At 46.7% G+C, this 25,516-nt stretch overlaps 4 protein-coding genes and 13 non-coding genes across 20 annotated transcripts in view; 2 read left to right on the forward strand and 15 right to left on the reverse strand.

Moving 5' to 3' along the window:
• Positions 1-149: 149 nt before the first annotated feature.
• On the reverse strand, positions 150-222 carry Trnav-cac (transfer RNA valine (anticodon CAC)). Its single transcript has one exon. It is a non-coding gene; the product is annotated as a tRNA-Val (tRNA).
• A 157-nt stretch (positions 223-379) lies between these two features.
• Trnav-cac (transfer RNA valine (anticodon CAC)) lies at positions 380-452 on the reverse strand. The gene has a single exon. It is a non-coding gene; the product is annotated as a tRNA-Val (tRNA).
• Positions 453-613: 161 nt separating this feature from the next.
• Positions 614-686, reverse strand: Trnav-cac (transfer RNA valine (anticodon CAC)). The gene has a single exon. It is a non-coding gene; the product is annotated as a tRNA-Val (tRNA).
• A 161-nt stretch (positions 687-847) lies between these two features.
• Trnav-aac (transfer RNA valine (anticodon AAC)) lies at positions 848-920 on the reverse strand. The gene has a single exon. It is a non-coding gene; the product is annotated as a tRNA-Val (tRNA).
• Positions 921-1,315: 395 nt separating this feature from the next.
• On the reverse strand, positions 1,316-1,388 carry Trnav-cac (transfer RNA valine (anticodon CAC)). Its single transcript has one exon. It is a non-coding gene; the product is annotated as a tRNA-Val (tRNA).
• A 395-nt stretch (positions 1,389-1,783) lies between these two features.
• Trnav-uac (transfer RNA valine (anticodon UAC)) lies at positions 1,784-1,856 on the reverse strand. The gene has a single exon. It is a non-coding gene; the product is annotated as a tRNA-Val (tRNA).
• Positions 1,857-2,013: 157 nt separating this feature from the next.
• Trnav-aac (transfer RNA valine (anticodon AAC)) lies at positions 2,014-2,086 on the reverse strand. Its single transcript has one exon. It is a non-coding gene; the product is annotated as a tRNA-Val (tRNA).
• Positions 2,087-2,247: 161 nt separating this feature from the next.
• Positions 2,248-2,320, reverse strand: Trnav-aac (transfer RNA valine (anticodon AAC)). Its single transcript has one exon. It is a non-coding gene; the product is annotated as a tRNA-Val (tRNA).
• Positions 2,321-2,715: 395 nt separating this feature from the next.
• On the reverse strand, positions 2,716-2,788 carry Trnav-cac (transfer RNA valine (anticodon CAC)). The gene has a single exon. It is a non-coding gene; the product is annotated as a tRNA-Val (tRNA).
• A 629-nt stretch (positions 2,789-3,417) lies between these two features.
• On the reverse strand, positions 3,418-3,490 carry Trnav-cac (transfer RNA valine (anticodon CAC)). The gene has a single exon. It is a non-coding gene; the product is annotated as a tRNA-Val (tRNA).
• A 161-nt stretch (positions 3,491-3,651) lies between these two features.
• On the reverse strand, positions 3,652-3,724 carry Trnav-cac (transfer RNA valine (anticodon CAC)). The gene has a single exon. It is a non-coding gene; the product is annotated as a tRNA-Val (tRNA).
• Positions 3,725-5,290: 1,566 nt separating this feature from the next.
• Trnav-cac (transfer RNA valine (anticodon CAC)) lies at positions 5,291-5,363 on the reverse strand. The gene has a single exon. It is a non-coding gene; the product is annotated as a tRNA-Val (tRNA).
• A 303-nt stretch (positions 5,364-5,666) lies between these two features.
• On the reverse strand, positions 5,667-7,284 carry LOC120951252 (adult-specific cuticular protein ACP-20). Its single transcript, XM_040369846.2, has 2 exons — positions 7,138-7,284; positions 5,667-6,708 (listed from the first exon to the last, which is right to left on the reverse strand). The coding sequence occupies exons 1-2, from the start codon at positions 7,153-7,155 to the stop codon at positions 6,121-6,123; spliced, it is 606 nt and encodes a 201-aa protein (XP_040225780.2). The 5' UTR covers positions 7,156-7,284; the 3' UTR covers positions 5,667-6,120.
• A 6,022-nt stretch (positions 7,285-13,306) lies between these two features.
• On the reverse strand, positions 13,307-13,389 carry Trnal-cag (transfer RNA leucine (anticodon CAG)). The gene has a single exon. It is a non-coding gene; the product is annotated as a tRNA-Leu (tRNA).
• A 2,148-nt stretch (positions 13,390-15,537) lies between these two features.
• LOC120951484 (uncharacterized) lies at positions 15,538-18,128 on the forward strand. The gene is made up of 3 exons (XM_049608070.1): positions 15,538-16,853; positions 16,934-17,108; positions 17,170-18,128. The coding sequence occupies exons 1-3, from the start codon at positions 15,775-15,777 to the stop codon at positions 17,947-17,949; spliced, it is 2,034 nt and encodes a 677-aa protein (XP_049464027.1). The 5' UTR covers positions 15,538-15,774; the 3' UTR covers positions 17,950-18,128.
• On the reverse strand, positions 18,103-21,807 carry LOC120951483 (intraflagellar transport protein 88 homolog). The gene is made up of 4 exons (XM_040370243.2): positions 20,766-21,807; positions 20,355-20,699; positions 19,453-20,281; positions 18,103-18,399 (listed from the first exon to the last, which is right to left on the reverse strand). The coding sequence occupies exons 1-4, from the start codon at positions 21,729-21,731 to the stop codon at positions 18,113-18,115; spliced, it is 2,427 nt and encodes an 808-aa protein (XP_040226177.2). The 5' UTR covers positions 21,732-21,807; the 3' UTR covers positions 18,103-18,112.
• A 444-nt stretch (positions 21,808-22,251) lies between these two features.
• The window catches only part of LOC120953800 (bifunctional heparan sulfate N-deacetylase/N-sulfotransferase), a 178,749-nt gene continuing 175,484 nt past the window's right edge, over positions 22,252-25,516 (forward strand). For 2 of the 4 annotated variants that reach the window (XM_040374058.2, XM_040374059.2), the window contains exon 1: positions 22,252-23,651. The gene's annotated coding sequence lies outside the window, so the exon portion shown is untranslated. Of the gene's footprint in view, positions 23,913-25,516 lie in introns of all 4 variants that reach the window. The other 2 variants (XM_040374060.2, XM_040374061.2) reach the window with 2 other exon arrangements.

The following is a 25,516-nucleotide window of genomic DNA, read 5'->3' on the forward strand; positions in this document are numbered from 1 at the left end:
CTCGTCAGCTTCACCTCTGGGCCAATGGATCAACACCAACCGCAACAAAAATATCTCACAACCATCACAACCGCTTGTGATCTTCTATATCGACTGCGATAAAATAGTCATCGACTTTCTTGTCGAATGCTGATCATGACTGTCATTGCTGTTTCCGCCCGGGATCGAACCGGGGGCCTTCTGCGTGTTAGGCAGATGTGATAACCGCTACACCACGGAAACCTCTATTGTTTCCTCGTCAGTTTCACCTCTGGGCCAATGGATCAACACCAACCGCAACAAAAATATCTCACAACCATCACAACCGCTTGTGATCTTCTATGGCAACTGCGATAAAATAGTCATCGACTTTCTTGTCTAATGCTGATCATGACATTGCTGTTTCCGCCCGGGATCGAACCGGGGGCCTTCTGCGTGTGAAGCAGACGTGATAACCGCTACACCACGGACACCTCTATTGTTTCCTAGTCAGCTTCACCTCTGGGCCAATGGATCAACACCAACCGCAAAAATAATGTCACACAACCATCACAATCGCTTGTGATCTTCTATATCGACTGCGATAAAATAGTCATCGACTTTCTTGTCGAATGCTGATCATGACTGTCATTGCTGTTTCCGCCCGGGATCGAACCGGGGGCCTTCTGCGTGTGAAGCAGACGTGATAACCGCTACACCACGGAAACCTCTATTGTTTCCTCGTCAGCTTCACCTCTGGGCCAATGCATCAACACCAACCGCAACAATAATGTCACACAACCATCACAATCGCTTGTGATCTTCTATGTCAACTGCGATAAAATAGTCATCGACTTTCTTGTCGAATGCTGATCATGACTGTAATTGCTGTTTCCGCCCGGGATCGAACCGGGGGCCTTCTGCGTGTTAGGCAGATGTGATAACCGCTACACCACGGAAACCTCTATTGTTTCCTGGTCAGTTTTACCTCTGGGCCAATGCATCAACACCAACCGCAACAAAAATGTCACACAACCTCCACAATAACTTGTGATCTTCTATATCAGCTGCGATAAAATAGTCATCGACTTTCTTGTCGAATGCCGATCATGGCTGTCTTTGCTGTTTCCGCCCGGGATCGAACCGGGGGCCTTCTGCGTGTTAGGCAGATGTGATAACCGCTACACCACGGAAACCTCTATTGTTTCCTCGTCAGCTTCACCTCTGGGCCAATGGATCAACACCAACCGCAAAAATAATGTCACACAACCATCACAATCGCTTGTGATCTTCTATATCGACTGCGATAAAATAGTCATCGACTTTCTTGTCGAATGCTGATCATGACTGTCATTGCTGTTTCCGCCCGGGATCGAACCGGGGGCCTTCTGCGTGTGAAGCAGACGTGATAACCGCTACACCACGGAAACCTCTATTGTTTCCTCGTCAGCTTCACCTCTGGGCCAATGGATCAACACCAACCACAGCAATAATATCAATCACACAACCACCACAATCGCTTGTGATCTTCTATATCGACTGCGATAAAACAGTCATCGACTTTCTTGTCGAATGCTGATCATGACTGTCATTGCTGTTTCCGCCCGGGATCGAACCGGGGGCCTTCTGCGTGTTAGGCAGATGTGATAACCGCTACACCACGGAAACCTCTATTGTTTCCTCGTCAGCTTCACCTCTGGGCCAATGGATCAACACCAACCGCAACAAAAATATCTCACAACCATCACAACCGCTTGTGATCTTCTATATCGACTGCGATAAAATAGTCATCGACTTTCTTGTCGAATGCTGATCATGACATTGCTGTTTCCGCCCGGGATCGAACCGGGGGCCTTCTGCGTGTAAGGCAGATGTGATAACCGCTACACCACGGAAACCTCTATTGTTTCCTCGTCAGCTTCACCTCTGGGCCAATGGATCAACACCAACCGCAACAAAAATATCTCACAACCATCACAACCGCTTGTGATCTTCTATGGCAACTGCGATAAAATAGTCATCGACTTTCTTGTCTAATGCTGATCATGACATTGCTGTTTCCGCCCGGGATCGAACCGGGGGCCTTCTGCGTGTGAAGCAGACGTGATAACCGCTACACCACGGAAACCTCTTTTGTTTCCTCGTCAGCTTCACCTCTGGGCCAATGGATCAACACCAACCGCAAAAATAATGTCACACAACCATCACAATCGCTTGTGATCTTCTATATCGACTGCGATAAAATAGTCATCGACTTTCTTGTCGAATGCTGATCATGACTGTCATTGCTGTTTCCGCCCGGGATCGAACCGGGGGCCTTCTGCGTGTGAAGCAGACGTGATAACCGCTACACCACGGAAACCTCTATTGTTTCCTCGTCAGCTTCACCTCTGGGCCAATGCATCAACACCAACCGCAACAATAATGTCACACAACCATCACAATCGCTTGTGATCTTCTATGTCAACTGCGATAAAATAGTCATCGACTTTCTTGTCGAATGCTGATCATGACTGTAATTGCTGTTTCCGCCCGGGATCGAACCGGGGGCCTTCTGCGTGTTAGGCAGATGTGATAACCGCTACACCACGGAAACCTCTATTGTTTCCTGGTCAGTTATACCTCTGGGCCAATGCATCAACACCAACCGCAACAAAAATGTCACACAACCTCCACAATCCCTTGTGATCTTCTATATCAGCTGCGATAAAATAGTCATCGACTTTCTTGTCGAATGCTGATCATGACTGTCATTGCTGTTTCCGCCCGGGATCGAACCGGGGGCCTTCTGCGTGTGAAGCAGACGTGATAACCGCTACACCACGGAAACCTCTATTGTTTCCTCGTCAGCTTCACCTCTGGGCCAATGGATCAACACCAACCGCAACAATAATATCTCACAACCACCACAATCGCTTGTGATCTTCTATGTCAACTGTGATAAAACAGTCATCGACTTTCTTGTCGAATGCCGATCATGGCTGTCTTTGCTGTTTCCGCCCGGGATCGAACCGGGGGCCTTCTGCGTGTTAGGCAGACGTGATAACCGCTACACCACGGGAACCTCTATTGTTTCCTCGTCAACTTCACCTCTGGGCCAATGCATCAACACCAACCGCAACAATAATATCTCACAACCACCACAATCGCTTGTGATCTTCTATGTCAACTGCGATAAAACAGTCATCGACTTTCTTGTCGAATGCTGATCATGACTGTAATTGCTGTTTCCGCCCGGGATCGAACCGGGGGCCTTCTGCGTGTTAGGCAGATGTGATAACCGCTACACCACGGAAACCTCTATTGTTTCCTGGTCAGTTTTACCTCTGGGCCAATGCATCAACACCAACCGCAACAATAATGTCACACAACCTCCACAATCACTTGTGATCTTCTATATCAGCTGCGATAAAATAGTCATCGACTTTCTTGTCGAATGCTGATCATGACTGTCATTGCTGTTTCCGCCCGGGATCGAACCGGGGGCCTTCTGCGTGTGAAGCAGACGTGATAACCGCTACACCACGGAAACCTCTATTGTTTCCACGTAAACTTCACCTCTGGGCCAATGGATCAACACCAACCGCAACAATAATATCTCACAACCACCACAATCGCTTGTGATCTTCTATGTCAACTGTGATAAAACAGTCATCGACTTTCTTGTCGAATGCCGATCATGGCTGTCTTTGCTGTTTCCGCCCGGGATCGAACCGGGGGCCTTCTGCGTGTGAAGCAGACGTGATAACCGCTACACCACGGAAACCTCTATTGTTTCCTCGTCAGCTTCACCTCTGGGCCAATGGATCAACACCAACCGCAACAATAATATCTCACAACCACCACAATCGCTTGTGATCTTCTATGTCAACTGTGATAAAACAGTCATCGACTTTCTTGTCGAATGCCGATCATGGCTGTCTTTGCTGTTTCCGCCCGGGATCGAACCGGGGGCCTTCTGCGTGTTAGGCAGACGTGATAACCGCTACACCACGGGAACCTCTATTGTTTCCTCGTCAACTTCACCTCTGGGCCAATGCATCAACACCAACCGCAACAATAATATCTCACAACCACCACAATCGCTTGTGATCTTCTATGTCAACTGCGATAAAACAGTCATCGACTTTCTTGTCGAATGCTGATCATGGCTGTCTTTGCTGTTTCCGCCCGGGATCGAACCGGGGGCCTTCTGCGTGTTCGGCAGATGTGATAACCGCTACACCACGGAAACCTCTATTGTTTCCTCGTCAGCTTCACCTCTGGGCCAAGGGATCAACACCAACCGCAAAAATAATGTCACACAACCATCACAATCGCTTGTGATCTTCTATATCGACTGTGATAAAACAGTCATCGACTTTCTTGTCGAATGCTGATCATGGCTGTCTTTGCTGTTTCCGCCCGGGATCGAACCGGGGGCCTTCTGCGTGTTAGGCAGATGTGATAACCGCTACACCACGGAAACCTCTATTGTTTCCTCGTCAGTTTCACCTCTGGGCCAATGGATCAACACCAACCACAACAATATTGTCACACAATCTCCACAATCGCTTGTGATCTTCTATATCGACTGTGATAAAATAGTCATCGACTTTCTTGTCGAATGCTGATCATGACTGTCATTGCTGTTTCCGCCCGGGATCGAACCGGGGGCCTTCTGCGTGTTAGGCAGATGTGATAACCGCTACACCACGGAAACCTCTATTGTTTCCTCGTCAGCTTCACCTCTGGGCCAATGGATCAACACCAACCGCAGCAATAATATCAATCACACAACCACCACAATCGCTTGTGATCTTCTATATCGACTGTGATAAAACAGTCATCGACTTTCTTGTCGAATGCTGATCATGACTGTCATTGCTGTTTCCGCCCGGGATCGAACCGGGGGCCTTCTGCGTGTTCGGCAGATGTGATAACCGCTACACCACGGAAACCTCTATTGTTTCCTCGTCAGCTTCACCTCTGGGCCAAGGGATCAACACCAACCGCAACAATAATATCTCACAACCACCACAATCGCTTGTGATCTTCTATGTCAACTGTGATAAAACAGTCATCGACTTTCTTGTCGAATGCTGATCATGACATTGCTGTTTCCGCCCGGGATCGAACCGGGGGCCTTCTGCGTGTTAGGCAGATGTGATAACCGCTACACCACGGAAACCTCTTTTGTTTCCTAGTCAGCTTCACCTCTGGGCCAATGGATCAACACCAACCACAACAATATTGTCACACAATCTCCACAATCGCTTGTGATCTTCTATATCGACTGTGATAAAATAGTCATCGACTTTTCTTGTCGAATGCTGATCATGACTGTCATTGCTGTTTCCGCCCGGGATCGAACCGGGGGCCTTCTGCGTGTGAAGCAGACGTGATAACCGCTACACCACGGAAACCTCTATTGTTTCCTCGTCAGTTTCACCTCTGGGCCAATGGATCAACACCAACCGCAACAATAATATCTCACAACCACCACAATCGCTTGTGATCTTCTATGTCAACTGTGATAAAACAGTCATCGACTTTCTTGTCGAATGCCGATCATGGCTGTCATTGCTGTTTCCGCCCGGGATCGAACCGGGGGCCTTCTGCGTGTTAGGCAGATGTGATAACCGCTACACCACGGAAACCTCTATTGTTTCCCCCACATGTCAGTGTTCTGTTGCGATCTATCCATCATTTGAAAAAGAAATAATGTAATTCAATTGAATAATTTTTATTCCTTTCTCCCAGCACGGGAGAGTCGCTCTTATCATTTGGTTTTACACGAAACTACTACACTAGTTAACATTCCCCTTTAGGGTACATGTGCATTGTAAAACTGCTTTTGCTGGTCAACCTTGCACCTACGGTGCCAAATTACCCTGCCGAAGCTTACAAGGAAATCAAAGTTATGGGTGAAATTGTTAAAGCAGGAGATAATCTTAAAGAAAGAGTCTATCAGCCTAGGAACATTGTTCAACGCTTAGAGCAAGCATCGTTTAAAAAAAAGCATCGGAAGTAGAGTATTCTTGTCAGTTCTATTCCAAACTCCCACCACCTTCCGGTAGCAGGGGTGTGGATTTCTTCTCTTTCCTCTACTGCGGGGTATCGTGGTAATGCTGAACGTTTCGTTCACTGCTGAACAGCCTGCCACCGATCCGTTTATCGTTCCTAGTGGTAGTACTCTTCCTGCGCTCCCTCCTCAGCACCCTCCGCACCGTAGGACGATTCACCGCCGTAGGTCTGCTGTTCCGCGCCACCGTACGCCTTGTGCTCGTCCTGGTGCTGATGGTGGAACTGGTGCTGGTGCTGGTGCTGGTGGGCGCTCTGCGACGCCGCCTCGTGGGCCAGCTTGGCCAGCTCCTCCTCGTGCAGTGGCTTTCCATCGATCAACACTTCAGCCTGGAATCCGCTGTGCTTGTTCGAGCTGTACTTGACCGTGCGCAGTTTGCCGTCCGGCTGGTGCAGGCTGTACTCGCCGTGCAGCTCGTCCTCGTGCCGGTGCTCCTTGCGGCTCTGCGAGACCTTGCTCTTCGGGTCCTCCACGCCGTACTCGAACACGTAGTCCGGCTTCGCAACGTAGTCAATCTGGTGTCCGTGCCCGTGCTTGTCCTCGACGTGGATCTCGTGCGCCGGCCCACTGACCGGTCCGCTGAACTTGGCGTACGAGTAGCCGACGCTGTGGTGGTGTCCGTGATGCTCCTCCTCGCCGCCATACTCGCAGGCAGCGACTGACAGCAGCGCCAGGCAGGCAACGGTCTGCAAAAAGAAAAAAAAAGCACACCAGTGAAACCCTCGGTTAAGATCATCGGTCGTTGCACAGGCCGGCACGTTTGTTCAGCACTTGCTGGCAAACATGTATTTGCATAACTCTTCACCACACTTGCTAGGGATTAGGTCACTGTGAGCACTGTGATGCAACTGTCACATTCTATAGTTTGTGCCGTCATTCATCGCTAGCGCGTTATTAAGCTTCCTGATCTGCAGAGCGCTTCGTTGCAAAACCAAACCATACAGTTCATTGTTCATCACTTTCACTCGCAACGCTGGCGGTACACTTTGACTACTTTCGCTCCACTGGACCTCCATTATCACCCGCAGTGGACAGCACTATTAGCTTGCTCATTAATGTCCCGCCGACCTGCACTGCACTATACAATCGCACACCACACCATCAATCAAACCCACCTTGAATAGAAAAGCCATCGTTTCTGTTGTGATTTACTGGTTTTTTCTTTATCCCACTTTCCTGTGCACGAACTGCGGTCGATCTAGCTGACTATTGCTTCTTACTTCGATGGAAAGCACTGCTCGACTGTACCATTCCCGGTGGCGCACCACAATATTTATACCACCCTGCCCGAAACAATAGACGCGCGCTGCACCGAAAATGCGTTTTTCGCTAGTTTGCTGCAGCGCTCCCTAAAAACCACCGCTACCAACCACTACTACTGGCCTGCCCGCTCCGAACCAAACGATTTCGATGCCGATGGGGCGGTGGAAGGCAGACGACGAACCCTTTCCCTCGCTCCCTCGGTACAACAGCCGGCAGGAGCTTTGAGCCCACAAAAGGCGTGTAAAAATAACTACCACTACAGCAACAATAACAACAAAAAAGTGTTATTTAAGAAAAGCCGCGAATTACACACACACACACACGCGAGCGGCAGGCAGGGGGCAGAAGGGCGCGACGGCATGACGGCGCGCGTTAACTTTGATTATTTAATGCTGGAAAAGCGTAGGGAAAATCGAATCGCGACCGCGACGACGACGAAGAGCATCGGTGTGCAAAAGAAAGGACCGGGTGCGCGCGACCGGTGCCGATGAAACGGAGGCAAAAACCCATGGCTACAAACGCGTCGCAGCCGACGGCCGCCACCGGGCAGGGAAGTGATGTGACGTGAAAAGCGAGCGTGTGAGGCATACATGAAGATTACATTTAATGAAACATACACACACACAAAAAAAACAATGAACCGAGTCGTCCGAAATGATAGCAATCGCTTGATGATGCTTGACGGAATGCAGCACGAAGGTTTGCCAATTTAGAGCAAGGGATATGGAAAACGATTAAAATATCGGTTCGATAGTTAGAGATCGAATCGGAGGAGCTGATAATGATTAGGGCGATTATTAGTAACGGATCTATTATCATGTTTCTTTTCCGAAAAAATGGAAACATTGCCGAAACAAAAAGATGAAAGAAATAAAACGACGAAAAACTGTTTTTAATTTTTAAAAAAGATGATAAAATAAGACATGCTTTAAGAAGCAACAAAAGAAGAAATAATAATGTTAGAAATGAAGCATTGAAACAATGAATTAATGTTAGCAAAATGTAAATGAAGAAATGAAATCAAGAATGAATGAAACAAAATCATATTTAAATTATTTTATGAAACCAATGCATTCAAAGAAGAAAAGTAAAAAAACTTATTAACATTGAATAAAATTGATAAGGAAACACAAAACAACTCAGTTTAAATAACGTAAACTAAAAAAAAAGGATAAAATAAAATTCATAAAAGAAACACCTAAATCAACCACAAAAGTAATCATTCACCACTGCGTAAATCCAAAAACGGCCATTACATCGAGCAACGCTTCGAGCAATGCTTAATCCGGGTGAATTATTTCATACCTACCAAATTAACCACATTTAACCGCACACACGTGTTAGCATTGTGGACGGATTACACGCCATTAGATGTAAGCAGTGGCTTTTTTTCATGTGTGAGTTTTTTTTTTACCACCGCAATCGGTTCCAGCACATCGTCAGCGCTTATAAGCGTTACGCTACTACGCAGTTTATGCGCAACGTGCCGTACACCTTTGCATTATCATCCTGTGCCTCCTAGGCTGGTGAAGCTGAAGATTGATTATCGTTATTCATGAATGGACGCATGTTTGCAAACGAGAAAGATGCTCGATGCTTGTCGATATAAGTCGCCCGTAGCTCATGGCGACCGGAAGCAACCTTTCGGGTGGCAAGCGATGCAGTTAACCAAACGGAGAAGCCCTAAACGCAGCGCCCCAACCGGGCAACAATGCACCTAATTAGGAGAAGCATAAAATTGGCTCAAAATTAATTAATAACGTACCCATGGTAAGGAAAGGGAGGCCGATGCCATTGCTTACGGTGGCGCCTTTACTGTAGTTACACGATCCGCATCCGTCCGTGGGTCGTTATTTGTATACGTTTTTTTCTCCTTCTTCCTCTCTCCTTCTATCATTCAAATATTTACAACAACAGACTATTTTGACTTATGCTAAGGATGATACATATCATGCACAGCGCTTTCGTATGGGCTTTACGCCCATCACATCAGGTTCGGCGCTGCGCGAATCGATTAATATTGTTGCTCATTAAAATAAATCACCACGGCTATAGGGAAGTGGTATAAAAATATGTTCAATCAATCAAACTTTCCTCATGGTGCAGCACAATCTAAATGTGCATGCGATTTTGTAAAGAAAAGTGAAATAAAACTAGTATCATTCTTATGTTTTTTTTTTAATTTTATCTACTATTTGTTTAAGTTAAAGTTTTACTTTTAGTATTTTTCATTACTTTTAGCTCGTAACGCCATCCATGTTTTTGCTTCTTTGATTGCGCCACTTATACCTTTTTTTATTATTAAACTTTGATAGCTTATTGCAATCTTTTATTTGTTTTAATGTTTTTAACTCTCTTTTTACTATATTAACATTGACATTTCATCGCTCGTTATCTTTTTTCTTATCTTTTTGTCCGGCTAAGCAACAGAAAAACAAAAAAAAAACATTCATAGTTTGTCATGTCTGCTCTAAACAATAAAAAATTAGCATAAAGCATGAAAATAAAAAGCTGAAACAGTCCTTCAAGCTTTAAGAGCTTAATAAAAATACAAAAACGAATGAAAATAATAAAAATCTGACAGGGCAGAGGAAAAATTATCACATATCAACTTAATACAATAATTTGTTAATCACTACTTAATTACTTAAATACATAATTTGATGAATACAATCAAAATCAATACAAATTAATTAATTAAACAATTTTATTGTTTGTTTAATTGTTAATTGTGTTAATTTAATTGTTAATTCAACAATTAACATAAAACACGAAAACGAAAAGCTTAAAACAGAACTGAAAGCTTAAAGAGCTTTAAAATTCAACATAACAATACAAAAACAAATTAAAATAATAAAAATCTGACAGAGCAGAAGAAAAATGAACACACTTATTAAAAATGGAAAATGAACACGAATTATTATTATTATTGTTATTATTATTAAAATTCAGTCATGTACAATTGATGTAAAGTAACTTTGCGAAACTAATATGTTTCTAGCGCAGACTACAGAGCCAAATGATTTCCCTGAAAAAATATAACTCGAACTTCCCGAACCACAGTACCTACTGTCAATTTGTGAAACATGGTCCATTACACAGAATCAGTCAACGTGAACGCGCAGTCTGGCGCAGGTCTGGGCAGTGGAGTACCGCGTGCCGCCAAAAACCGATCGATCACTAGCATAATCATCCATCGCGTCACCGCATTTCACTCGCACTCGCCGTTGTGGTTGCGGTAATGCAGTAATGGTGGCGCAAATAGTTGGACATGTTGGCGAGTTGTTTTTTTTTTTCTTTCTTACTTTCCTCGTAGTCCAACAAATCCTAGACGGTGGTACTTGCACTGGAGCATTATTTTTTTCCTCTTCACCACAGTAATGAATTGTAGCGAATTGTTGTGTGATTGTGTAAAAGAAGTACACGTTAGTTTCGCATTAGGCAGTATTTGGGTCTTTGGCTAGGGCAGGCAACCAAGCCGTGCGGGTTTTGGTATGATTCGCGAAAATGCGATCGTTTTGTAGTGCTGCTGCCTTGTGTTTGCTCAGGCGCTGTGAAGCGTCCCCGGGGGTGGATTTGGAATTTGCGAAATTTTTGCGAACGATTGTTCAAAGTTGTGCCGAAGGAATGGTGGAATGTTTGCTAATTAATTTCCGTCCTATGCGCATTTCTTTCGATTGTTTTCTGTTTCCCGGCTAGCGGTTCGAGTGAACGCCAAATGTAACGCATCAAATTCAATTAAACACATCAGATACGAGTTAATTGGATATTGAGGTTAGTTTGCGAACCTTTTTTACTTTTAGTCTTGAAGTTGGAGTGAAGCTACAATACCATTAATTTTAGAATTTAAAATATAAATAAATTAAATATTCTTATACAAGATCAGTTAATGGTCGCCTTTAGCTAGCTTTAGGAATCGATAAGACTTTTTTTGTATTAATTTACCAAATTTTGTTTAAAGCCTTATGCTTTATTTGCATCTTCACTGGTGTTTGATGCAACATTTCTTATTTCTTTTACCTTTTTTACCCCTTCTCTGCACCGAACCCACCGTTTGCCATTTTCCGTACCACAGCAACACACTTTTCCCTTTTACGTTCCTTTCCCGGCACACGAAAGTGACAACCGGTGCATTGCTATCGGGCGGGAAATTGATTTCTGTCAATCTGGAGCACATCCACCGTAAAGTTGCCCAGCTTCTGAAACCAATTTCCACTCCTCCCCCGTGATGCCTTCGTGTCTCCCGCCAGCTCGATAGCAGCAGGGAGTTAACAAAACATACCACCATACCAAAGAAAATACTGCAAATCATGCCAACGATGACGACAATGGGGGCCGGGATGACTTGCCGGTGCTGCCGTTTTTCTTTCTCTCTCGCTTTTGGCACTAATCATCATCGACCGTGTTTTGTGCGCGCCTGACTTTGATGAACAATTTCGTACGAATCTTGATCCCGCGCGATTTTGATCGCCCCACCAATTGCATAATATACATGCGTTCGTGTTTGAGGTTATTTCTCTAGTCCGTAGTCACCCTCTTCGCAGATCCTCCACCGCACACACCATATGGGGTGTACTTTCTTTATGGCTTATTTTCCATTCGACCCACAGCCGGGACGGTGAAAAACAAAAACGAGCTGCCAAGTTTTGCGCACTGTGCCGGCAAATGCACTGGGCATACCGGCGCAATTGTTACTGCGCACCGACGAGACGCTTGCCGACAGCATCGTCAGCATAAAAATCGTGCACTGTTGCGAAGCATCGAGCGCAAATGGTCCGCAATGGTTTGTGATGCGGTGGTTGCACTATTAATTGTATTAAACAAACTGTAATAACTAAAATTGTGCTCCCCCCCCCCCCCCCCCCCCACTTGGGTGAATGTTGCTGACATGATGCGTACAGATAATTGATCCAGTTTCGGTAAATTAACATCGTTTGCCCAACCGTAGGGAACAAGGTGTCAACATTGCCAGTGTATTAAGGCCGGGCTACATTGATCGTACTCGCACGCGTAATTTTGATTTTCACTAGCGCATCTGGCGGCGGCTGACCGAAGCATTTTGCCAAACAATTTGGAGCCGCTCCAGAAAATACGTTAATTTTCCATGTTTTTTACTTAAATCGGAGGAGAAAAGTGTTGTAAAACGTAGATACACATGTCTTGCACGCATTGCATCCATTTTTGCAATGGAAAACGATGGAAAAACTACTTAATTTTGAGATCCGGCAGGTCCATTCCCTCGATGACCAAAAAAGGCTTCCACCAGCCGCCGCCAGATGCGCTAGTGAAAATCAAAATTACGCTTGCGAGTACGATCAATGTAGCCCGGCCTTTACGCTGCAAGCAGTATGCGGAATCGGTTTGGTAATTGTAAGCAGTCAAGTGCGGTATGAAGTATGAAAAGGAGAAAATGGAATGTAGGATATTTTTAATAACGAATTATCAACTGAACGCACGCGGAGCAACAATCCAAAACGGGACTTCCCAAATTCCCTTAGAATCTACTACGGAGCCTAGATTGAAAACGCTCTACTACCGATCTTATCACAAACCGACGTGTCTATCGAACAAACTAGAGACTTCTGAACAGTTTAACGCATTGATCTCATCGGTACCATATATCAAACGCTCACGATGGCTTGCAAAATGAGTAGAAAATATACTAGAATAGCAAAGAGTACAAATAATATGATGTTATGGTGTTAACAATATTTAAAAAAAATATTAAAATAGCGATTCAGATAGACAGACAGAAATACTCTATCCTGTCTCTGAGTATCACGAGAATGATTCGCACCCAATTTGCTTCGTTTTCCCACTCGTCGTATTTTATTCTAAGTTTGTACGGCTATTTTTAAACTGCAGGAGTAAAACAATTGTTAAGAGAATATAAAATATGAGAGGCAGAGAGTAGTACTACTGGTTGAGATTAAAGGAAGACACTTCTTTCCCCCTAGCGTGTTTGCGGTATAGACTTGTCGTTGCCGATCATACGCTGATTGAACAAAAAAGAAATTGATTTGTCAGAAGTGGGATTCGAACCCACGCCTACAGAGTAGACTACGACCTGAACGTAGCGCCTTAGACCGCTCGGCCATCCTGACATGTTGTGATGATGATGCTTAGAACCAATCAGATTATGGAGCAACAATACAGTGATTTGATGTTTGCGTTAAGACCATGTGATTTTTTTACGATTCGTCGTGAATCAATCTCATGAAATTGCCTATAATGAAAATGATAAATATAATGAAAATAAGAGTGTTTATTATTAAATTAGGTACTTTTTGCATTTGCACTGTTTTGCATTTAAGAACAGTTAGAAATGGTATCTGAACGATTTACTCCAATAATTTAAGTATCACAAACGTATTCCAACGTATAATATTGGAAACACCGCGCCTTTCGTAAACCGCGTCACCCTGTAAATGTAGGATATTTAAATTTAATTTTTGCCTATGAGATCACCAACACTATTTTTACTATTAATATCACTAATACTGCGAACAATTATTATGTTACATAAAAAAAAAATTGCCGGATAAGTGAGTAAGTAAAAAACAAATTGCATCCTGACCCAAGCATATTATTTGAATTGAGGAATTTTTGAAGATGATTAAACGTGAATATATGAATATGCGTAGTATTCGTCCAAGGTATCGAGTTCAAATCATGAACGCACCAACTACCGTGAATTAGATTAGATATCGTCTTGCACATCTTTATCCGTACCTATCCGTGTATTATTTTACTGGGTGTAGAAAATTTAACTCAACAATGCGTACGTTTGTATTTTTTATTGTAAAATAATTAATATCGCCCCTTCAGAAGGTTACGCAAAGAGATTTCAAGGTTCCCGTTAGCTCCGAAGAGAACGACGATAAAACGCTTACAAATTCAATACATATCCGGAACGACTGAGGGACTATTATTTAACCGAAAAAAAACTATAACCATTGCTGAATCCATACCGGTTCGGAAACTGATAGTGAACCGGGCTTTTAATGGTATAATAAAAAACGGGTCATCGCAAGACTAAGAATACACAAATACAGCTATCCTTTTTCTTTACTTTTAAAACAATACAAAAAAACTTCAACGTTGAATGTTTATTTTGTACGTTCAACACGTAGAGTCTGTTCGCGAATTACGCAGTTAACGACACACGCAATTTTCTAAATTTGACATATCTAATGTCAAATCAATACAATTTGATTTAAGAAATGTCCAATGCAGTATAAATCACAAATCTACTAAAAAAAATTTCCTCTTAAAAGCCATTAATGTTCAAAACATGGGTGCAAGAATCGCATTTATTTAAGAAAAAGTGTATAAAAATACTAAATTTAAAAAAGTATAGAAACTCATTTTACACCGATATTCAAGTTACGAGAATTCTTTGAGTATTTCGAAATATATTGTATTTTTGCGACCAAGATTTAAGCGAACAAGAATTTTGCAACTAACATTTTTGCGACCAACATACAGCAAACAAACATTTTGTGACGCAAGTAGTCTTGGTCGAGAGAAAAATCTTGGTCGAGAGAAAAAGAAGTCGCTAACTTCTTGGTCGCAAAAATCTTGGTCACAAAATTCTTGGTCGTAAAATTCTTCATCGCCAAAATCTTGGTGGCAAAAATCTTGGTGGCAATATTCTTGGTCGCAAAATTCTTGGTCGCAAAATTCTTGGTCGCAAGAATCTTGGTCGCAAAATTTCTTGGTCGCAAAATTCTTGGTCGCAAAAATCTTGGTCGCAAAAATATTGGTCACAAAAATCTTTTTGATGTTGATGTTGTTGCATCATTGAAGTCATATACGACTCCTGTAGGCTGATTTATCTTCACTGGCCAACAAATAAAGGTAACACTTTAAATTACAAATATGTTTCCGGAATGATATTCTGGTTGCTAAAATTGAATGATAATTGAAGCAACACAGCTGATAAATCACATTTTATTTTTAAACGGAAATCAACCGATTTTTAAACGGAAATTTTTGATTCAAATATGTGGTGTAGTGTGGTCACCGTTTCATTTGATTCGCTGTCAAATTGTTTGTATTATCCGTTTCTGTCGATTATCCGGCTGTAATTACGGATACAGGGTTTGTCACGATGTATTGGTTGGTTCCCATTATTTTTTGGTGGCTTTCCATCTTTTTGTGGTGTCTTCGCACGGTTTTTTGGGCGTTTTTCAGAATTTTTCGGTTCAATTGTATTAATATCCAGTCGAACGATCCCAATAAATTATGGGAACGAACCAAAAATCTATAAGATACGATGAATAAATCGCGAGTCGAGCCCAAAACACGTTCGAAACCGACCAATAAATCGTCGAAAACCCTGTAATCAAGAAAGCAGCAATTTTCGCGCGACGTCTGTGTAAGTTTCTGTTGAAATCGAAACAAGCGCGACGCTCTGTGTTGTGTATCAAATAGTTTGTGTTGTACCGGTGCTATGCTTGTTAAAAACAACCAAATATTCCCAGAAAATGTCCACTGTAAAACGTATCACGCGCAACGCTTCTCGGGCCGCAAGCAAATCACGCGCACAAACTGAAGCCGCGCTCCGAAACAGTTCGCGAAGTAGCGCGAAAGACAAACTGCGAAACATTACCAACACGATCGGAATGTCAACCGGCGAGGAAGTGGCGGGTGCGGGTGGTGATCCACCAGCGAAAAAGAAGCGAAAATCCGACCCCATCAACAGTCTTCCCTGCAGCGCATCACCAAAAGCGCCACCGTTCGCGATGGCTGCTGCTGGTGCCGCCCCATCCCAGTCCGAGCTGGTGCCGTTCGAAAAGCTGCTGCTCGTGCTGGGCAGGAACTACTTCGACGTTTGCCAGCGGCTAGCGCTGGACTATGTGCCGCGCTGCGTCCACAGCATCACCGACTGTGCCCAGCGTCACGCGAACAAGCGCAGCCCGCGGGCAAAGTGCGTCGGCTCGTTGCGGCAGTTGAGCACGCACGACCAGCTGCTCGAGCATCGGCCGAATCAGTTCGTCGAGTTCGTAAACCAAGCGATCCTGCGGCAGGAGTTCATCGATGCGGAGCTGTTCGTGGCGGGGCTGCAGCTGATGCTTACGTTCAACCGTCCCTCGGAGGAGCTGCGTGTTGATTACGGTGTTGCGGAGATAGTGGACGGGACGGGCGAGGCGCTGGAAACGTGCCTGGAACACTTCCCGCCGTGTCGGTGGGATTTGCGGCCGACCTATCAGCGGATCGTGATGGGCCGGCTCGATGCAGCGTGCTTTGGGCGGTGCGATCAGCGCGAGGGCCTGTTCCGGAACGTGCTGCATCTGATCGAGCGTGACATTGAGACGCAGCAGGAAGGAGGGGCAGGCAATCGGCGTGTTGCAGCCGGTTCGAAAAAGGGCACGACCCGTCGTCGAACGTCCGAAGAGGAGGATGATGATGCGATGATGTACAACTACAACACGTGGATGCTGACCAACCGGATGTGTTACGATTTCGATCGGCTGGCGCGCCCGGAACGCTTCCAGCGGTTGTTTGCGGTACTGCGCGTGTTGGTCAAGCTGCTCGAGATGGACCTTGCCATGTGGATGCTGCGGTAAGACGGAAGACAAGCATGTGTGAAGCGAATAATACATTAACAGTTTGATTGGATCTTTTCTCCGCCCCTCGAAACAGCAATCCGACCAGAACGCAACAAAATCTATGCAATCCCACGCGCAATCCGCTGGTAGCGCAGCTCGTCTGGAACGGAGACTACGGCAGCGTGAATCTGTTCGTCAAAAAGCTTTTCCAAATGTTCATCAACATGAATGCGCTTCAGTACCCGCAAGAGGACATCGCTGTCGTATCGGTAAGCAAGAGAAAATGAATTTAAACAGTAAGATATTCGAACACAATCTCCGCCTTTTTAGCGCCTGCTGAACCTTCTCACGGTGGCGGTGAACCTGAGCGAGTTTCAGCACAGCGACGGCCAGATCGAGTACCCGTGTGCCAAAGACAACAGCCAGCACTACGCCCGCCAGTTGTGGAAAACGCTCGAAACGTCCGGCTACTTCAGTATTACGCTCGCGCTCCGGACAATCCGTAACCTGCGTTCGCCTTTCCTGCGGTTGCGGCTGTCCGAGCACCTGCTGCAGAAGCTGAACCGTGGCGCACGCCTGTCCACTGTGCGCTGCTTCTTTAAGCAGCTGCACGAGCGCTGCTGGCTAGAGTGTAGCGACCAAGAGCCGGCGGAAGAGGGCGACGTCCAGCAAACCGAAACCAACCACTATCCGGTGCTAAATGCGCACCGAACGCGCCCGAAAGTTACCGAAATGCATCAGAAGCAGTACGTTGAGGTGCTGCTGACTGGGCTTCGGGCGTACTGTGATATGCACCAGCTGCCGGCCTACTTCAGGGAAATTATGACCCGTCCCGTGCAGGGCGGTGGCTGCAGTGTCTCCCCTTCGGACGAGAGTGCGCCCGTCGACGGGGCACGCATTGTCGTGCCGAAAGCCGTGGACGACGAGCGGATGATTTTCCGTGGCATTGCCATCAGCGCCGACCTGGTGCTGGAGTACCGTGATGACGTCAAGTACCTGCTTTTGATCGAGCAACAGCTAAAAACGCTCCAGTCGGCTGAGGAACGGGCACTGTTTGGGGATTGGTTTGCATTCCTGTCGGAAGTGGATCCCACGATGGGGGCAGCTTAACGTCGTGATACCGTGAATAGGTTTAGCTGTATGTCTGTTTTTTATATTATTATTTTTAAATTAACCATCACTATTTATGAGAGGCATGAAGTGTTATAAATTTGTTCAAAGAGTTACAAACAAAAGCAAAAGCCAGCAATAAAGGATTACCAGCCCATCATGATTAAGCGGGCAGCAGATCGATCGTATTAATTTCATCGTCCGACTCATCGTCGAAGGTGAGATTCTTGCGCACGCCGGTACGTGGACGCTCCTGCGGTGGGCCGAGCGGATCCGCATAGCTGTAGCCGGCGTGTGGCGTAAAGTTGTTGCTGTACTCGGGCGAAACGTCCGCACTCTTGGACGGTAGGCCGGCGGACGAGTGGGCCGAACCCGTACCGGTGCCGGGCGGTTGATAGCCTTCATGGCCGGCCGAACGCACGCTGTAATCGCCGCTAGACATACGGGAACCTAAAGCGAATGTAAAGGGAGGAGGATTGGTTAGTGGAAATACATTACAATTACTTTTGTAACATCCCAAGTAGTGGTGGGAACTCGGAATCGGACCTACCGAAGCCGATTACGTGTTCGGAATCAATTCTGGAGCCGATTCCCGAGCCAATTTTGGAGATTCGGGAATTGATTCCGGATTCCGGAGTCGACTCCGAATCCGGAATCGGAATCGGCACAGGAATGAGAATTACATCCGAAATCGGAATCGACCTGGGAATCGTAATTTGCTCCGGAAACGAAATAAGAATTGGCTCCAGAATTGCAACTAGCTCCGGAATGAAAATCAGTCCTTGAATAGAAATAAAAAGTTTCAGTAGCGAAATCAGTCCGGGAATCTCCATGAGAATGGACTGTTTGGACAAGCACTTCTGGATTCTTTGCGGCCATCAATATGTAGCATGACCGGACCCTAACGCCGATTGTTATAGAAATCGTTCTGGAATCGATTCCGGATCGTAGATTCGGAGGTAGCCGGAATCTATTCCGACGAAAACTTCATTTTCCCCTCAATAATCCAATCGTCTGCCGATTTCGATTCCGATTCCGAAACCAATTCCGGAGCCGATTTCGATTCCGATTCCGAAACCAATTCCGGAGCCGATTTTGATTCAGAAGCCGATTCCGATTCCGAAGCCGATTCCGATTTCGATTCCGAAGCCGATTCCGATTCCGAAGCCGATTCTGATTTGGGAGCCAATTCCGATTTCAGATCTGCTTTCGATTGCGGAACCGATTATGATTCCGGAACCAATTCCGGAGACGATTTCGATTCTGAAGCCGATTCCGATTCCGAAGCCGATTCCGATTCCGATTCCGATTCCGATTCCGAAGCCGATTCCGATTCCGAAGCCGATTCCAATTCCGGAGCTGATTTCGATTTTGAAGCCGATTCCGGAATCGATTTCAATGAAAACTTCATTTTCCCCATCACTAATCCCAATTCTGAAAGATATCGCTAACACTCTGTATCTCGTCCTTCAGCAAAAAAACAAACCCCTCTGCCATACTCACTGCCCGAGTTGGTCGGCCGCGCGGTACCAATCCTCTGTCGAACCTCCTTCTGCTTCTCCAGCTTCTGCAGCTCCCCGCTGTACCGCTCGTACAGCTCCCCATTACCCTGCGACTGGGCCAGATGCATCAGCGCCCGCAAGCAGTCCGTATTGTCCGGATAAATCTCGTGTATCATGCTGAACAGTGCCATCGACCGTTGCTGATTGCCAATGCGCCGATAGCACCCAGCAATGCGTAGCAGATAGTACGGATCGAGTGGGTTGCGCAGCACGGCCTTCTCGTAAAACCCGATCGCCTTCTCGACCACCTGCAGCTCGATGTAGTGCGAGCAGAGCCAGTTGACGACGGTCGCCTCGATCGGATAGATGCGGTACGATTCGTGGTGATAGTGGTACGCCTGCTGCCGCTCCCCGTCCGCCTCGTACAGCTCGCCAATCTTCTGGATGATCCGGTGGTCCTGCTGCACCAGGCTGAGCAGCTGCAGGTAGTACTCCAGAGCCGTACCGACATCGCCGAGCGCGTCGTACAGGCTGGCGATCTGGTACAGCACCTCCGGGTGCTGCTCGTGCCCCAGGCTCGAGATGAGCTTGCGGAAGTAGATCAGCGCACTGTTGTGGTCGCCCAGCTGCTTGAAGATCAGCCCCATGTTGTACAGTGCCTCGAACGAGGTGGAATCGATGTCGAGCGCGCTGGTAAACATCAGCTTGGCCGTTTCGTAGTCCGCCCTCATGTAGCAGCAGACGCCGCTGTTGATGAACGCGGCCGGGCAGTAGCTGTCGATCTTTTTCGCCGCCTCTGCATAGTTTTCCGCCGCGGCTACGTCTTTTTTCTAGAGAAAAGTACAGAAAGGAAGAGTATAACCAGTGTGCTTCCTGTGCTTCAGACTCAACCATTCCCCTTACCAGTATGTAAATGAAGCTCAAATTAATGGCCGCATTGATCGCAATGTTGGATTCCTTCTTTTCAAAGTACTTCAGCGTATCGATCGCTTGCTGAAAGTCGTCCTGTTTTAGGTATATTACTGCCTTCTTCAGCTCCAGATCGGTTGCCAACGATGAAAAGTACGAGTTCTTGATCGTTTCCACGCACCAACTGTACCCATCGTTGAAGTAATCGTCAATGATCGTAGAAATTAGGTTCGCCGAGATCAGGATGTTCTTCTCCGCCAGATGACGCAGCTTGCGCTCGTAGCTATGCAGCTCGTCCGACTTGATCATCTCGTTGATGTACTCGTACGCAGGATTTGACTGTGGGAAATAGATAGTGAAATTGAGCTGATATCCCAGCAAGACCCCCCCATCTCCTGCCCTTACATTCGCCTGGAACGCTTTCTCCTCCTCGTTGTAATCGATCTGGACGTCCAGCAGCAGCTGAAACGCGTGCTTGATCTTCTCCACATCGCCCAGCGCGTAGTAGCACAGGATCAGATGCAGCCCCGTCTTCAGATCGCCCTTCTCCGACATGATAAACTCGAAGCTGGTCGCCGCATCCGAGTACTGGCCCATCCGGATAAACAGTATCCCAATATTGTGCGTTATCTTCAGCCGCAGCTCCTTCTGATTGCCCGGCACCTGGTCCAGCGCCATCCGGTACATCTTGATCGCCTTCGTGTACAGCCCGAGCTGGAAGTAAATGTTGCCCATGTTGATCTTCAGCCGGTTAACGTTCGGGAACATCTTGTTCTTCGTCATCAGCGTGTACGTGTTCAGCGCCTCGATGTACATCTCGTTCTTCGCGTACACGTTGGCCAGATTGAACAGCACGAAAAACGTCAGATCGAAGTTGTGCGTGTAGGTGCCACCGTCCTGGTCCCGCATCCGCAGCAGCGTCCGGTCGAGCGAGGACGCCTCCTTCGCCTTCGCCAGGCTGGTCGCCATGTCCGGCTTGCCGCCCGTACTGGCCACGATCGATTCCTCCAGCAGGGCGTAGATCTTGGTCTCCAGATTCTTGTACCGCTGTTCGGGCGTTTCCTCCTTGCGGTTTTCCATCACCACGATCTTCTTCGCCGCCTGGTTGAGCGGGTCGAACAGTTTGGAGTTGTGGGACGAGTAGCCGACCGGCCGGATCGCGGTGGAGGGCCGTGCCATTGCGGTGGTCGGTTCGGCCGAACCGAGCTTGTCCCCGTTCCAGAAGAACTTGGGCGTGGTAGCCTTCTTGCCGTAGCTGGACGTGCGGACCGCATTCTGGAACGCTTGATCTTCTTTCGCGTCGTAGTTGAACAGTTTATTGGTAACTCCACTAAAGCCGCCGTAAATGTCGTCATCAAAATTGGAACTCATTGCCGAGGGAAAATGTACTTCATCTGCAGAGTTGAGAAAACAGTTGTGAAATTTTCAAGCGAAGGCTTCATTATTTGTTGATGGCAGACACGTTTCCATAGCAACGGAACAGTTCACGGTCAATATTGTTTTTTATGCCATATTTTATGATTAAAATCAGCGCCAGAGAATTAGTTTTAAATAAATACATTTTTAGTTTACTGCAATACACAATTAATCCAAACAAACATTTCCCGAAACATGATTTGTTTGCTTGTTTTCCGAAAATGTAACGAGCATTGAATTTTGAATTTCAAACTTTGACAGCCGCACAGTGGTTTGTATTGATCGCAACTGTCAAACGACGATGTAGCTGTGTGAGTGAACTTTTGGCAATGTAGCTCTGTCATACGTTCACGTACTAGTGTGCGTGCACCACACAACCTTACCTCGTACCACCTACACGCGATTTCGGCCTATTCCCCCTGCAAGAGCGAGCGAGAGCGAAGTACATCCCAAAACACATACACACCGCACACAGTGATAGCTTCACACGAGCGCGCGCGCGCGCTTGCGAGTGTGTGTGCGTGTGTTTGGGCCAGTGTCAGTAAAGTGTCAAATCCGCGCAGCATATTTTGCGTGTAGCCAGCACAACCCCCGAAACAGGACCGACGACGACGGCACCGGAGAGGTGTGAGCATTGCATGAATCGACGGCGATTCCTTCGCACGCGCGCGCCTGTTGTTTCGATCGAACCGTCAGACGGGACGCACATATCGGGACCCGATTTTCCGGCCCCACCAGCAAGACACAGGTGTGTAGTGTGTGTGTGGTGGAAAACTCCGCGTTTCATTATCGCGTCTGTGTGTTATTGATCAACTTGTGTTCATTTCCGTGCGTCCAAATGGGCAGACGACGGGAAGCCAGCCAGCATCTAGCAAGCTCCGCTGTGTGCTGTGTTATTGACGTCCTTGAACAGTGCCGTGTATATTGTTGTGACTGTCGGTACACGGCGTAAAGTGTAAAGAACAAATTGCCGAAAAACAGAACGGCACACACAGCGACTCGTTCGTGACTGCCCGATTTGTGTTGGTGGAGCCAGGGTGAAGGTGAATAGTGTTCTCTATGCCCTGCCTGCCCGAGCGCCATTGCCAATTGAACCCACCGAAATCGATTGTTTGTTTGTGCAACTGTGACGTCTACAGAGCTGTGCTGTGAGAGGTCCGCCCTCCGCCGGCCATTGCAGCGCAATCCAAAACAAACACCTTCCTGCGAACCACCAAAAAAACAACATTGCCGTCTAACCATTACAACAAACAATAATAAGGAGCTACCAGGGGCCAAAAATTCCATCACACGGGCCTGCTCGTGTGGTGCGTCAGTGGCACAGCTCGCCCAAGTGTCCTTTTGCCCAGTGGCTGGCTGCATCCTCCATTCAACATCTATCGAAATTTCGGTGCTTTTGCTCTCATCTTCTTCCGAATTGACAGTTGTGTGCCGTCATTCGTCGTAGTGTGCAGCAGTGTTAGTGGTGTGTGTGTGCGTGTGTATTTTTGCACGGAAGCTGTGACAAGGTGGAAGCGCGCACAAGTGTACAAGTGTGTGAGTGCACTGTGAGTGTGTGTTTGTAGTATGAAACTCGTGCAAAATGAAATGAGTATTTTAGAAGCGCTTGTGAAAGTATTTTTGCGTTAAATTTTGCCCTATAGAACGGGCCTGTGTGTGTGTGTGTGTGGCCGTGAAAGCGAGAGTGTAAACGCGCCGTCGAACCGTCAACAGTGGTGCAGGTGAATTTACCGCGTTTGCTGGTGTGTGTGTTGTGTGTTGGTGTACGATTGTTTGTTCCGTTTTGTGCTTGTGTGTGGTGTGCGCGCTTGTGCACCAACGTTACCGGTGTGTGTGTGTGTGTGCGTGTGTAAACGAAAAGCTGCAGTAGTGTAGGTAGGTAAACAAAAGCAAAAGCCCCTGTCTCTGCTCTGTCAGCAGATCTCATTCGCGCCTTCTCTTTCCCGCACGGTGCGTTGGCCCCCCTATTGGCCTGTCTTTTTTGCTCTCTGCACTGTGTGTGTGTGTGTCTTGTATCGTCAACCGGTTTGCGAAGGGAACGGAGAAAAACACGCATGCTTTGATCGGGACGGGGATCATCATCTCTTGCGCGGCCGTGGGGAGGAGAGCACGAAATTTTGACGGCTGTATGTTTATGTAAGTATTTAAGGCCATTTCCGGGCGGCTAGCCGGGTGCGGAGTGCATCAGCCGGTCGGGCACGACGAAAATGATCGTTTTCCATCGCGCTGCACCGGTTTTTGGAAAATAATGGTGGGAAATAATGTGCAACCGAAAAGCTTTCCCACACACACAGACACACAAACACGTGTGGTGCAGGAAAAACTAATGCTTCGCGCGGTGTGTGTGTGTGTGCTTGTGTGCCGGTTTGTCGCATTGCCTCGAGCTTTGTGCGTAGGATTTCCCTCTCCGACGCCTTCAACCCACCCACGGGATGATTTGGTGGGCCCCGCGCGATCGTTTTTTTTTTGCATTCATACGGCCGCGAGATATGGCATATGCCGGCGCAACTAAATGGGCCGGTTTTTCTATTCACTCGCCCCCTCCCGCGAGGGACAGGCACCCACTACGATGCTGCCCACTGTGTTAGGGACGCTTTTCGGGTGCGTTGGAAGCATATTCCGTTCGCCCACGGCCGCCGGTGCGAGAAATCCGTTTTTGTGTGGGCAGTGATGGTGATGGTCATACCACCTTCAAGCCACGGCCGTGGTGCGTCATCATTATGAATGACCTATGCTGCTGTCCTCTCTATCTTTCTGTGAAGCGTGTGTGTGTGTGTGTGTGGTGGATCGTTTATGCCGGTGGTAAAAGCACACCAAGCTAACAGCATTGAAATAGAAGATAAGTCCCACTTATCGATGACTTTGAAGGACCCGCTTAACCTCAACCGCCTTGTCCAGTCGGTCCCGTTAGTTTGGGGTGAACCCTTTCCCTTGCAACAACAAAAAAGCCCCCGCACTCATTGGGCCCCCCCCCCCCCACCCTCCATTAGCACCCTTGTGGTCGCTTTCCGCCGGCATATCGGAACCGGATTTAAAGGGGGAATGGTGGGACGAACATGGGGAGCCGCAACCGCGCAACCGCGCCATTTATGCTGCGGTTTGTTTTGCTGTAAATGATCCCCCGGTACTTCTCTTTTGCTCTGTTTGCTCTTGTTTGGTTTGGCCGTTTGTTTCCATACCGTTTGACACTGGAGAGCTATTTCCGGGACAGAAAAACAGGGAGGGCTTGGGGGGCGCTCTGTGTATCAGCAGAAAAGGTTCGTTTGGGAGCTTCGATTGCCACAATTTGCGTTTTTTTCTCTCCTATCGTCCGTACTTTGTGGTTTATGTGCTTCAGGGTGCACTTGAAGGGACGCCAATTGTTAACGGATTCCAATTTCCCGTTTTTGACGTTCATGGTTTGTGTGCCATTTTGGGCTTTAATGATAAAAATTACATTATTTCCAAGCATTTGTTACGTAGTAAATAAAGCAATACTCTATCTTGAGCCGGTATTTTTGAACTAATCTTGTCTAATACTCTTTTTGAGGGTTACTTGTTAAGCTTTATGGCTGTTTTATTTACTGTTTTTTTTTATTTAAATAATCAATATAATTAATCAACGTCAGAATCAACCATACTTGCTACACTAATTGTATTACACCATTTTCGAGCCAAAATAAACAATGAAAAGCGGCCTTTGAACATTGTTCAACTGTAAGTTAACATTTGACATCTAACTGAAATACTGATGCCTGTCT

The sequence above is a fragment of the Anopheles coluzzii genome, chromosome 2 (genome assembly GCF_943734685.1).
Source record: "Anopheles coluzzii chromosome 2, AcolN3, whole genome shotgun sequence".
Taxonomy (NCBI): domain Eukaryota; kingdom Metazoa; phylum Arthropoda; class Insecta; order Diptera; family Culicidae; genus Anopheles; species Anopheles coluzzii.